Raw genomic sequence first — 13306 nt, forward strand, 5'->3', positions numbered from 1 at the left:
TCCAGGAAAATAAAAATCACTCCTACACTTTGCCAGGTCATTTTCCTTTGTACCCAATTTTCTCCAGGACTCACAGTTTAACACTTTCTATTTCTTTTGACTGGAGTTACTTCCATTAGGGAGATGTTGCCTGAAAATAGCATGCAGTATTAATGTATCATTTGTTTCTGCTGTTGCCAACAGTAACATGTTTCCTTGGCTCTCACCCCTGACTGCTGATAAGATCAAGTCGATTATTCAGCAGCTATAGCCCACCACCTGCTCTGTTTTTTTGTTTTTTTTCCCTAACATGCAAAGCTGTTGAGACACTATCTTGCCTTGTTAAAGCTGCATTTGGTATTCAGCTGTACTTTTAAGCAAATATGTATATATATTTAAGAAGTAGATTCATTTTTGAACAGACTTGTAGTAAGTCAAATTCATTATTCTGTTGCATACATTGGAGAGCTGAGGTGAACATGCTGGCTGCACTATACATCTACATTTTATTATTAATATAGTTGCATTGTTCACAGACCCATTTCTGGAAATGCTGCTGCAGACTTCAGTGCTGTCTTGATGTTATTATAAATCATTAACTACTCAGGAATTTATCATTATAGTTCAGGTTATGAATGTGTCTTAATGAAATAAAGCATTTCTGTCCTATTCTGTAGAGGAAGAGATGATAAATAAGCTCTGTTCAATCCTGTTATTTCTGGAAATTCTGGATTTTGCTCTTCTTTCTATAAATACTGGTCCAACTCTGAGAAAGCCTAATGCTGTTTCTGGTGACATGGCCAAAAGAGATATTTGCTTATCAGTTCAACAGATATTTTAAATCTCCAACGTAATGATCTTCTTTTGGGATTACAACACCATTACATCTAAATGTCCTTTGTAACACACAAAGTGTGAGTAAATCTAGAACTCAGTACAGTTATCTATACTTAGTGTTTCCTTCCTAGCTGAACCCAACTTTTGTGATTTTAGCAGAGGCTATAACTTTAAAGCAAAATACTGCTAACAGTGTTTTGAATATTCAGTATATATTTAATATTGTTATTGAGTTGTATTGACAGTAAAATGGTATTATTTGATATGTTGTTACTTAAGTCATATGAAACTTGATCATTCTGTGAAATTTCTTGTTCTGTTTTATTATATAAGATGCAACTGCTCTTGCATCCCCTATTTGATTAAAGGTAACTGACTTTAGTGTTTTTCTTGCATAAGTGATGCCAGTCTGTATCAATGTTTTCTACTCCTTGTACTTTGCAAGGAGATAATTTCCTTGATTTGTTCTTTTTTCCTACTTATCCTTTTAAAACAAAGCAGTTGCATGTACATATTTCAGTTATTTCTGTTCCTGTTTGGATATTAGTCAGATTTCAGTGAATCTACTAACATGTATAAATTGGTAGGTTATATTTTGTGGTGGTTTTTGGTGCTGTTCTTTGGGGTGGTGTTTTTTTGTTTGTTTGTTTGTTTGTTTGTTTGTTTTTGGTTTTTTTTTTTTTTAAGTGGAGACTTTCTGAGGAGGTATTATCGGAGTTGTAAGGCAATCTGAACTGTGTCAAATTAATTTTTTTTAAGTCAGAGGAAAATCACCTTTTCAACATTTAGAGCACTTTTTTTGAAGTGAGTTGATTTTGATGTTTCTAAAAAAAAACACAAAAAAAAAAAACCAAAAAAACCCACATTTCAAACATTTCTGTAGTTCAGATTTCTCCTTGAGTTGATAGAAAGCATGTAAAAAAAAAACAGGGTAAAAAGGCACGCCTCCTCAATATACATGTAATTTTCTACTCATGCCTGTGAAGTTACTAACTCAGCTGTGAAGCTTAAAAGAGTTTCCTAAGGCAGGCAATGAACTGGAGCTGGTGGTGTTATGCAATTTGAGATTTGTTGGAGCAGTTGGCAATTTCAGTCTAATGGTTTCAGTGTGTGTCCTTCACTTTGAGCCTGTTTAAAAATATAACACTAATGTGACTTACATTTAAGGCATATAAATTATTAGAGTGAAAATGTAATAAGCTCTAAGGGGTTTAAACCTCTGCAAACGAGAAGGATGAATGATTTCTTAAAAGAAGTCATCTTCTGCTATTTTTATACACCACTCTAGTGAAAATTCACTGCTAGATGTCGAGATGCATTTGACAGACTATCTTATTCTTCTAACAGCTTTTCTTCATGCCTTTATCTACAGTTGTCTCTGTAGTACTCCCTTGTCTACTGAAACATTTTTGGCAGTATGAAGCTGTCATAATACTGCCCAGCCTCTCAAATCTCCTGACTGCACACACCCTAGAAATATACTCTGGTTTGGGAACTGAAATTTCTTCCTCCTTCCCTATAAATGTAGTAATTCTGCTTCTCTGCCTTCTGATGTGAATCTACTACACTCCTTTTTACTGTTTACTTTTAGTTAAATTCAAATAATTCTGTACACCCCTACTGCACCATTTAAAGTGTGTAAAGTATTTCACACAAGTCATATTTCATGCCTCATGGACTGGGCTCAGTGCTCCAGGCAGAGAAGGCAATTTTATGCTCCTTACATTCTCCATGGTGGCCGTATTTGATCTGTTCTCTGGCACTCAGGTGCTCCTCTGGTGATGCCTTTGGACCTGTGGTTCATTTTTCTTTTGATGTTCATGTAAGGTTTCTTTTCGTCTGGTACCAATGATCTTACTAGTTCTAGTTAGTGTTATGGACATCAGAGACAAAGCTGAAATAAGTTTTAGAAAGCTACAAACTAGTATTTGACATCATCCTCCTTCAACTTCTGCAGGCCATGCACTCACCTAAGTGCATATTGAGCTGTACCAGTTTTCCAGAAGTTTAAACATATGGGGTTTAGCTGATTTATTTATTTTCTTATTTAACTACTTATTCTCCAGCAATGACTATCAGTGGTGTACATAGCTCCAGTTCTCCCATGATTTGTTTTCAGGATGTAAACAAAAGTGTTTGACAATATCTGTACCAATGTTGAAGGATTTTAGATTCTTTTGAAAACTTATCTGAGAATTCTTATGTAGTATAATATATTTGAAAGACTTTCAGCTCTCTTTTAGGCCTTGAAGTATAGCCACTGTGCCACTTTTTTCTTCTCCTTTTGTTAACTTGCTAGTGTCAGGGAAATTCTTAAATACATTAAAAGAAAGGAACAAATAGAAGAGAAGAGCTATTTCTAGTTCATATTTTAGGGGAGGGCTGCTTTTATGTAATGGAGAAGTGTTACTGTGACAAATGCTCTTTGAGCTTTATCCTTTTTTACTTTTCTTTTATGATGCTTTTGTCAGTGACAGGTGATTGCACAGGATGATTTAGATATCAGAAGCACATGTGGGATGCATTTATTTATGGCATCCCAATTTCAATTTTTCCTGTTAAAATAAATGTGATTATTTATGTCAGAAAGCATTAACTTCACCTGCAGCATTCTAATCTCAAGTACTCTAGTTCAGATTTGATTTCTCATTGATTTCTGATCTTATTTAGACCAGTGGCTTAATTTGCTTTGGAACTAGAATACCATGAAGAAGAGTAAAAAACTGAAAAATAATTCTTTGTCATTCAAGACAACCTTGAATTATTTTCACTATAACTACTAACAGATACTGAAATCTTTAAAGCTCTGTCTTCTAGATATGTGGAAGGTGATAATAATTTTTTCCTGATTAGGTTACTTTGTAGGCAACATGACAGCCTTTCTTTGGATATGAGGTAATCTTGTTAGAACAACTGATTAAGAAGGTTTGAAATAGAATTACTTTTCATATGAATAAAGCAGAAATGTCTTGAAATACATTAGGAAAACAGACAAAGTGTGGAAAGTAATTTTATGTTTACTGTTTAATTAAAGTTGAGTTTTGTAATCTACACCTTAATTAGAAAAAAAAAAAAAAAAGTAGCATTTTAGATTGCTGTTAATTGTTTATTAAGTGTAAGACAGGGATTAAGGTGTTACTTTGAAGTGTTGTCCAGAATATAATAATATTAGCTTTTAAAAAAATTGTGCTAATTCCCAATTGTCTTAAACATATATATATATTAAGGCCAGTATTTTTATATGAAGACTGCTTTGGTAAGTATTTCAATTTCAGCAGATATACCCTTTTCCATATGAATATGACTCAACTGCTGCTTTGGATTGAAACTGTCCCCTGAGGGTAACTGAGGAGTACAGCATACAAATTCTGTACAGAATATAGGAGACCAATTATGAACACAGTCTTTCTGTGACCTTATATGCTTCAGATATCCTCATTAACAGAGCACAGATCACATTTCCATCATGTGACGCAGCAGATGACAGAGTAAAGAGAAGCTGTGACTCTGCAGTGTAAATACCTGAAATATGGCCAAGCTACAGATCAGCAAAAGCCTATTATTTGGTCACTATATAATAATAATAATGATAATAATAATAATGATAATAATAATAATAATAATCTTAAAATATGTTTAAAGTTCTGGTTACACTTATGCTGAGGATTATGGCCTTTATATAATGGAATACAGCAAAGCTTAGGATAAAAAAGTATTTATTTGACATAGGGAAATATGAATTATCATGGCAGCTTTTGTGCTTCAGTGTTAGTGATTGCAATAATTTTAAAAGCAGACAAATTTAGTTGAAAGAGGAAGTGTTAAAACTTGTTACAAATTAAATCAGTAAAATTAGGCATGTCTTTGGTTCAGTCTAAGACATTTTATGGTTGGGTCTGTCTTATCCAAACTGACATTCCTCAGCTTCATCAAAACTAGGTCATCTTTTGTGGTAGTAATTATTATCAGCGCCCAATTGTTAGAAAGATCATATAGAAAATGTCTTTATAAATAACATGTAAAAGGGTAGTCACACCCTATTAACTCCTCCTGTGCCCCACTGGAACTATGGAAATAAGACAAAGAGAATAAATCCAGATGTGTTTATATGAGTGTTATGGTCTTCCTATTTTTAACACATCTGTGCTCACTTTTGGGTCACTGACCTTCCAGTTTACAGTTGTTTATTGAACTCACACTCTCTGTGTGACAAACTGGGTGGTCTTCTCCTAAAACTGTGTACAATTATTGGATAGGGTAATTCATGGGTATTTGGATAACTCAATACCAATAATTTCTGTGAAAATACAACATATGCTATCCATGTAAAGACACTAGAATCAAGGTAGAATAGTTCTAATTTGGTTTAATATAGAACGTAACAGCTTACTGAGATGAGAATGTAATCCTTTAGACTTTGTCAGTCTGTGTTAAACCCGTAGTGAAATAACTACGGGTCAGTCTTGCATTGACACTTCAGACACCAATATACAAGTCCTACAAAACCTCTTCCTCTTCTTGTAATTCATATCCAATTCATAATCAGCTATGGGAGAAAACTATTTGTATTTCAGACACATACATGGAAACTACATATTAAACCACTTTTACACATACTTCTTGTGGCTTTTGTGCTCTTCATGCGAGAGCAGGTTTGAATATTTGGATAATATTTTACAATCAGGACTTGAAGGTCATTTTGTATTCTGTGTTGTTCTTTATAAGCTTGATATTGACATCTTTTACCGTGGTACTTCTTTTCTTAAAATAACCTAAACAATACTTAGATTTGGTGTTATAGAAAGTTTGTGAGGCTACCTATTAACTCCTAAGATTACACACTTTATAATAGCTTAATATATCAAGAAGTAGTTGAATATTATTTTCAAATAAAACACTTAAAGGAGAGTGGGAAGCACAAAAAAATTATTTCATTGTACTGAATATAAATCTAATTGGGCCATTTGCTGACAGAATCCTGTGCTGGCAAGGACAAGATAAATATGACATATTCGTTAAAAAAAATGAAGGCTGGGGGATGAATAGGCCTTCTAGGGAGTTGATCTTTACAGATCAGATAAAGATGCTTCAGTCTGTGCTACATCAAAGGCTGCCTTTCAGAGATAGTAACATGAACTTCGAAACTGGGGACAAGACCTTCGAAAATAGAGGGTTTTGAGATTGACAAGCAGCTGGGCTCTGGATCTCTTTTAGTTGTTATTTTGCTTTTCTGTTATTTGTGTGTGTGTTTGTGAGTGTATAATCGTTTATAATCCCTTTAAAAGTTAAAGATTCATAGGCTGGTGGAGTGAATTCACATTGTACCTTATCTAGCTTTTCAATAGCTGTCTTCCTTTGAAGATAACCTTTATTTTTGAAAGATATAAGGAAATCTAGTGGAAGGTACCTCTTGACTCCTTTCAAAGTTTGGTCAAAAGTACATATTTGTAAGCAGTGACTGATTTTCAAGGTTTTTTGGTTTTTATGAGTTTTTTTAGTTGATGAGCTAAGTATTCTGGAAATTTCTGAAAATAATGCATATTGCACCCTACTAAAGAGAAGGAAAAAGTTAAAAAAAAAAAAAAAGAAAAAAGAAAAAAGAAAAAAGAGGTAGGAATAATTGTTTAATCTAGGAACATTTATTAAATGAACTGCATGTTTAATCAAAGTGTTTCCAAGCATCTTAAATTTGACATCAGCTACTGTGTCAATCACACTGGCTAAATCCGGCACCAGCTCCTCTGATCCTTACTCAAAAAGCACCATCACACAGCTGTCAGGCATCCTCCAAAGGCCATGAATAGATGCTGCAGCATTCTGTTAGCCTTTGCAGCCCTCTCTCCCTGGCTGTGGTTTCTGAATTTATTTACTACTTCAGAGTAAATCTGTGTTCTCCAGCAGACTGCACCAAGTAGAATTCTTTAAATAGATTGAAATGAGCCAGAACATTTCCATTACATGTTAATTTTGTTTATTTTTCTATTTTTAGTGTTGTTCTGCTTTTCCTACTCTGTATCCAAAAAGATACTGTTAAATAGATCTTTGTTCAAGGCATGAAAACATCTCACAGCTTTCATCTATACAGCAAAGAATACAGAGGGCATGGAGGAAGAGATTATTAAAACCTAATATACAAGAATATTGTTTTAAACCATTTCTTCCTATTTTCTTACACATAAAAATTTATGTCTCAGGATGTTAGTATTTGCTGGAGAAAGCTGTAGGGAGCTGCAGTGGGTCATGGTGTTAAAGAAGCTGTTGCCTTATTAAACCCTCATTGTAATGAGAGGGAAAATGGGAAGCACCAGGTGTCAGCCGGCTGTCGTGCAGCTTCTCTGTCAGCATTCTCCAGAGACTCTTCCATCAAAACAGGGGAGGCCAGACCTGGCATTTGCATGCCTCAAAAGGAGGCAGGCATGATTTCTTTGAGAGATGAAAAATTAGTCTCTCCTTATGTCACAATAAAAGGCAGAAGTAACTTGAGTTTGCTTAACTGCTTGGCTATTTCTGGCCAAATAGTGTAATGTGAAGTACATGCTAAATATACATTCCAGCTAAAGTACTGGATATATTGCAGATGAAATTTTGAAAAATTGATCAAATAACTGGAGCAACAACAAAAAATACTGACATTTGGACAGTAGAGCAAAATGCCAAGATTCTTCATGTAAGCAGTGATGAAGAAATCAAAAAGGTATCTCCACCAGCTGCAGGAACCTGTATGCATGATTCTGTCTTGTTGTCATGTGTACTTCCATTATGGTGTTGGGTTTGGTGTTCTAGGAGTCAAAGAACAACTGTTTTCCCTTTGGTTATTACTGTTTCTTAAACACTTTGCTTGGACTTTTGTATGAGCTGGATTACCTTTAACTGAGCTCTGTACACATGCCCTGAGTGCCAGCCTCTCATTTATAGGCTATTTTAAGGTGTAAAGTGTTGTAGATGTTGCACGTAGGGTTATTGGGCAGTTAGGATGTGTTCTAACTGAACCCTGACTGAAAAATTCTAAAGGAGAATACAAATACAATATCTATTTTGTGAGGGATATATATATATATATATATATATATATATATATATATATCCCTTAATTTGGGACAAATAAGCAACCTGAAACAACTTCAAAACAATTTTTTTTTTCCTTTAAGCATTTTCACTTTATATTGCTCAGAAATCTCCAAGTATAGGTGAGGAACTTCAAGCATGGCTGCAGTTCTTTCAATGGAAAATTATTAGTAGGATTAATGATGATTATATATTTCTCTCCATAGTCCATCTATCATTTTGTGCATTTGGGATTTGCTGTCTTTTGTGGTTCTCAGAGTACCTCAAGGCAGTGGAGCAGAGTGTGAAGGAAAGCTGAGGGCAGTGTTAACTTGAGCTATTTGCACATGTAGCAAGTGTTGTATCTTGCTTTGCTACAACCTGCTGAAATATGACTTAATAATCTTGAATTTATCAGAGGATATACAAATTTAAATGCCGAACAAGCTAGATTGAGTCAATAAACAAGATGGACAAAGTTGTTCTAGTATGCTACCAAAAAATGAAAATACTGTAGATGTTTGTCCAGTGCAGTCAATATTTTAATGTGGTGCTTGGTTACTGTGGATGTAACATAGTAACACCCCAGTAAGCAGCACTTGTAAAGTGTTGCTAGCTTTCTATTAGCTGAGAATCATTTGAATTGACAATAAAACAATTGAGTGACGACACATTTTGTGGCAGTAGAGTACATGTTTGTTGAAGTATTTTCTGGTTTTAAAGAATGATTTCAAAACTAAAAATAAGGAAAAGATTCTAAGTTCTGATTTGTGCATCAATCATCCTGGTGGCTGTTAGAGCAGGGAGAGGAGTTGCCCTCAGAGGATGAGGCAGCACAGACAGTTGCAGTGTTGGACAGGTCTGAGGTGAGGTTCTGACAGTGCCATGTCTGGAATATCAGCTTTCATGGACTTGGAGGTCCTATTCCTTTGGTGTTAGCAAGAACTGACAAGATGACTTAACTGAAAGTGTGACTTAGACACCAGATCATTTTGTGTATGGATTGGTCTGAATATTAAAAGTATCATCAGCCTTGTTGTTGTGCAGTAAGCATTTTCATCCCTGCTTATCTGGTGGACATAGTCAGGCTATGTCTGCTAGAAAGGAACCATGACTCCTCCAAAACAGTAGCTAAAATTTTTACTGGGCTGTAAAATAACTGTGTTCTAAAAGTAACTCAACAATTAGGACATGGCTGAGTCCACATGAACTACATTCACATCAGGTAGCTGCTCCTTCAGAGTGAGCTGGCTTGCTTTAGGGATGGGTGGATGCATGGGATGGGGGACCAGTCTGCAGCTTAGCTGCAGAACATGCATTACCCTGGTAACTTCTATAGGCAAAATTGTAGTAAAGTCCTAAGAATTCTGTCCAACAGCTTTTTTTCAAAGACTTCAAATTTTGGATGAGGGAGAACACATCATCCAATCTAATGGACGTATACGAGATTGACTTGAAAGAGCAAATCCCTGTACACTGTGCTTTGCTTCCTGTGGGGCTAAGTGACAAAACTGGATTTTGTTTAAAGTATTTAATATGGGAAAAATGCCCTCTAGGAGCATGCCTGTTACTCTCCAGCTACTAATTGAATCCATGAGATCAGACTTCAGCTAGTCCCAAATTTGGGTTTTTTCTAATGCATCCCTAATAATCAGAGGGCTGTCAGCAGTTTCTTATAATTAAAGCTAAATAATATAACAGAGAAATTAATGTCTATAAATGGTGTTTTAATATTTCAATATGTACTTGTCATTAGATAGTAGATTAAATTAATGCATATAAGACAAGGTAGTGTGCAAAAGAGGGAGTATTTTCAGCAGGATGTTGATGGATTTTGAGTTTTACTAGAAATTCCTAAATTATATTGGAGTGAGGGTTAAATTGTCTAATGCATTACAGTACTTAAATATCAAATAATACAGAAAATAGGGTTTTTTTTCGATTGGATGGTTCATCTTGACTCAAATATGCATAATTTTCAAGTAAAAGCAAAAACCATAGATAAAAAGTTTATAGAGAGAAAACATGCATAGGAAAAAAGTAAAAGAGAAAGATTTTTCTATATGAAGAATCATATAGAACATAAAGACTAAAATTTATGTTCTCTGTCTCTTTCTTCTTCAGCGCCTTGCTAAAGAAGCAGAGAAGTACCAAGCATCGCATCAGTGGAGGGATGAGTTTGGGGTAAGCTTCAGTTTTTCTCCTTTTAACCTTCTTGGATTTTTCCTCTTTGAAATGTTAACTGTAGTCTTACAAATATGTTGTTTGTGTATCTACTACAGAGGGAGCTACTGGCTATGAATAGGCATGCTATTTATTCAGTAAACAGAGTCTCAGAGTGTCTAGAGAATAAAGAACTTTTCCCTTCAGAAGCTCACAGGGAGCTTCACAGACACAGGGATGTAGCTCTGAGTTGTAAAGACATCTGTTTGTTTTGACAGATGAGGAGTGATTACAGAGAAGACAATCTGAGTGATGGTTGCTCTCAGTTAAAAGTGTGCTTATTCCAAACACTGAAATAGAATCATAGAAAAGATTTTTACAAGTTGTCTTTTTCTTATGTAAAGGGAAAGAAAACAAACAAACAAAGAAACAAACAAACAACAAGAAAAAAACAATACAGAAGGATTTGGTTATCTGCATGACTTGGGAGTCATAGACTTTTATTTAGAATACTTTTCTGTATTTTAATAACTTCATGTGTTCTTTTGATATTCTAGTACTGCTGAAAGAGGCCCCAACATGGTCAAACATTAAATTATCTTCTTTATTTTTTTCAGGCTTTCCTGAAAACAAGTGATATGATTTTAAAATGTACAATACTGATTTTTTATTACCAATCTGACCAAATTAATATTGTGCTGCATGATTGTAAGCTTCCTAATTTTAAGTTATAGTTCCAGGCTGAGAGTCAAAGTTACTTATTACGCCTTTATTCAATGTTCCTTCAGAAACAAAAGCAGATGGTACTTTTACATGATGCTGCTACCAACCTACATTGTGTTTGCACATCCACAAGAATCATAGTGGCACAGTGTTAAATGCACAATGGTTTTTTAAGAATGTTGTTGTGGTTTAACCCCAGCTACAAGTAAGCACTGCACAGGCACCTGCTCACTCACACTAAATCGGGGTGGGGGAGAAAATTGCAAGAGTAAAAATGAGAAAGCTCATAAGTTGATATAAAGACAGTTTCATAAGTAAAGCAAAAGTTGCATGCAGAAGGAAAGCAAAAAAGAATTCCTTCACCATTTCCTATGGACAGGCAGATGTTCTTCCATGCTCAGGAAAACAGAGCTCCTTTGTCCTTAATGATGACTTGTGAAGACAAACATCATTGTTCCAAAAGTCCACCCTTTCCTGCTTCCTTCTGTGTTATACACTGAGCTTGGTTCCTCGTGGTATATCCCTTGGGTCATGTGGGGTACACTGGGCACCCCAGCTCCTCACTGGTGGGGCAGTGTGAAAAGCAGAAAAGGCCTCAGCTGTGCTAAAGCACTCCTCAGCAATAAAAAATCACACCAGAAGTGTCCAGTGTTCCCAGCACAAATCCAAAATACAGCCCATTCTTCTTTGTGCTAGCTACAATGAAGAAAATTATTTCTAACCCAGTCCAAACCAGCAGAAATGTTCATTCTGATCCCATGTTACTCAGGCACTTGAAGATCTGAAAAAAGACAAAAAAGCTCCTAAGGTCAGGCCATGTAATTCAGATAGGAGTGACTGATTGCAGGAGTACAGAGTGTCTGGACACAGCCTGCATGCTTTTAAGTGTGCTCTCTGCACAGGCACAGCTTCCAATACACAGCAAAACAAGGATGCATATTCCATGGAGATGCTATAACAAGAATGCTGCAGCGACCTTTTCTGCTAATCTGTCTCTCTTGTGACTAGGAAACAAAACCTGCAGGCTTGATGGACTCAGTGCAGAGTTGTGTGAATACAGTCAGAATCTCATTTTAACCACTTTGCTTTTGCGCTATATTCTGGCATCATGTCAACACTGCCTCAGCTTTTGTTTTTCTTTTTACCCTTCTTTTCATAGTAGAAGTCAGTCATACCAAAGAGGCTTCAGGTTATATCTGAGTTCACTGCCAAGGAGACATCTCAAAATAATATTAATGTTGTGGTTCAGGCAAAGACTATGGTCAGTATTAAAAAAAAAAAAAAAAAAAAAAAAAAAAAGAAGCAGTTGGATTTATAATAAAGTAACTGAAAGCTGAGATTGTACTTTACTGTTTTGAATTTGGATCAGAACAGTGTGCACCATATAATAACCTTGACATTAGGGTATGCAATTAAATTTCAAATAAATGTATTAAGCCTCTTATAATTTAATTTGTTCCATTTTTGCCAGAAGTAATCTTTCTTCTCTTCTGGCCTACTTTTTAGAAAATGCCTGCTCAAATTAGTTTGCACACAGATCTTTCTGATAAACTTAATTTTCACTGGAAGACTCATTCTCCTAATGTCTGTGATGGAAAATAGAAGATAGACCGTAAAACTTTCTGCAGTTAAGGGCTCTTAAAGTACTTCTGATAACATTATGAATGGTCTATATCATGCTGCATGAGGTTCATTTCTCATCCAGGATTTGGTTTTGGGTGATGAAAGCCCTTCCAGCAGCACTGCACATGAGTCACTGTAGAATGAAACTCATGGGACAAGCTATTTCTGCTTCTAATGAGCTTGTGATCAGTAATGTCCTTGACAGTCAGATTGCAGCCAAATAATAGCCTATGGAGTTCTAAGGAGAAAATATCCCAAGCATTCCTTCTGGGGAAGTGTGTATGGACTGAATTGAGTGGAAGATATACAAAAAAGGGCAAAGAAGACTGACTGTGAGACCAAGGTCTGAACAGAGCTACGAGGAATGTGTCAGTCAAAAGACCACCAGGGTGCCTGTTCTAACACCTTATTCTGAATATGAGTGGGTTTTGCACAGTTCACAACAAAAGAAATGTGCAAGCATTAAAGGGTTTTATTTTCAGGTTAATGTCACAGTATAATAAAAATTCAGCATCTTAGATATGGTTTTTTGAAATAAGCTACTACAGGGAAATAAAATAGATTTACTCCCACTGACTTTTTTTTTTTTTTCCCCCCCTTAATTTCACCTAATAATGTACTGCAAAGACTGTCCAAATTGTCTAAAGAAAAAAAAAAATTGCTTGTCTTTTAGAAAAACAGTTAGTATACTAAACTATTTACAGGCATAGAGATCCACATCTACTAAAATCCCTTTTCTGTACTATTTCTAATTGAATGAGAGTATAATTTCTTCCAATATTTTAGGTACTGTAATGTATTAAATTCCATCTACTTTAAGCAGACCAAACAATGAAAAGCAAAGCAAAATACTTAAATGTTGAGTCTTCTGTAAATCACTGAATCACAGCATGGTTTTGATTAGAGGGGACCTTAAAGCTCATCTCATTCTGATCCC

At 35.4% G+C, this 13306-nt stretch overlaps 1 protein-coding gene across 6 annotated transcripts in view; it reads left to right on the forward strand.

Annotated features, from left to right (window-relative positions):
- The window catches only part of CACNA2D1 (calcium voltage-gated channel auxiliary subunit alpha2delta 1), a 368498-nt gene that overhangs the window by 161677 nt on the left and 193515 nt on the right, over positions 1-13306 (forward strand). For all 6 annotated transcript variants that reach the window (XM_058420484.1, XM_058420485.1, XM_040063345.2 and 3 more), the window contains exon 4: positions 9985-10044. In XM_058420484.1, the coding sequence (XP_058276467.1) occupies positions 9985-10044 (60 nt within the window). The remainder of the gene's footprint in view (positions 1-9984; positions 10045-13306) is intronic.

This window comes from Hirundo rustica, chromosome 4 (genome assembly GCF_015227805.2).
Source record: "Hirundo rustica isolate bHirRus1 chromosome 4, bHirRus1.pri.v3, whole genome shotgun sequence".
In the NCBI taxonomy this organism is placed as follows: Eukaryota; Metazoa; Chordata; class Aves; order Passeriformes; family Hirundinidae; genus Hirundo; species Hirundo rustica.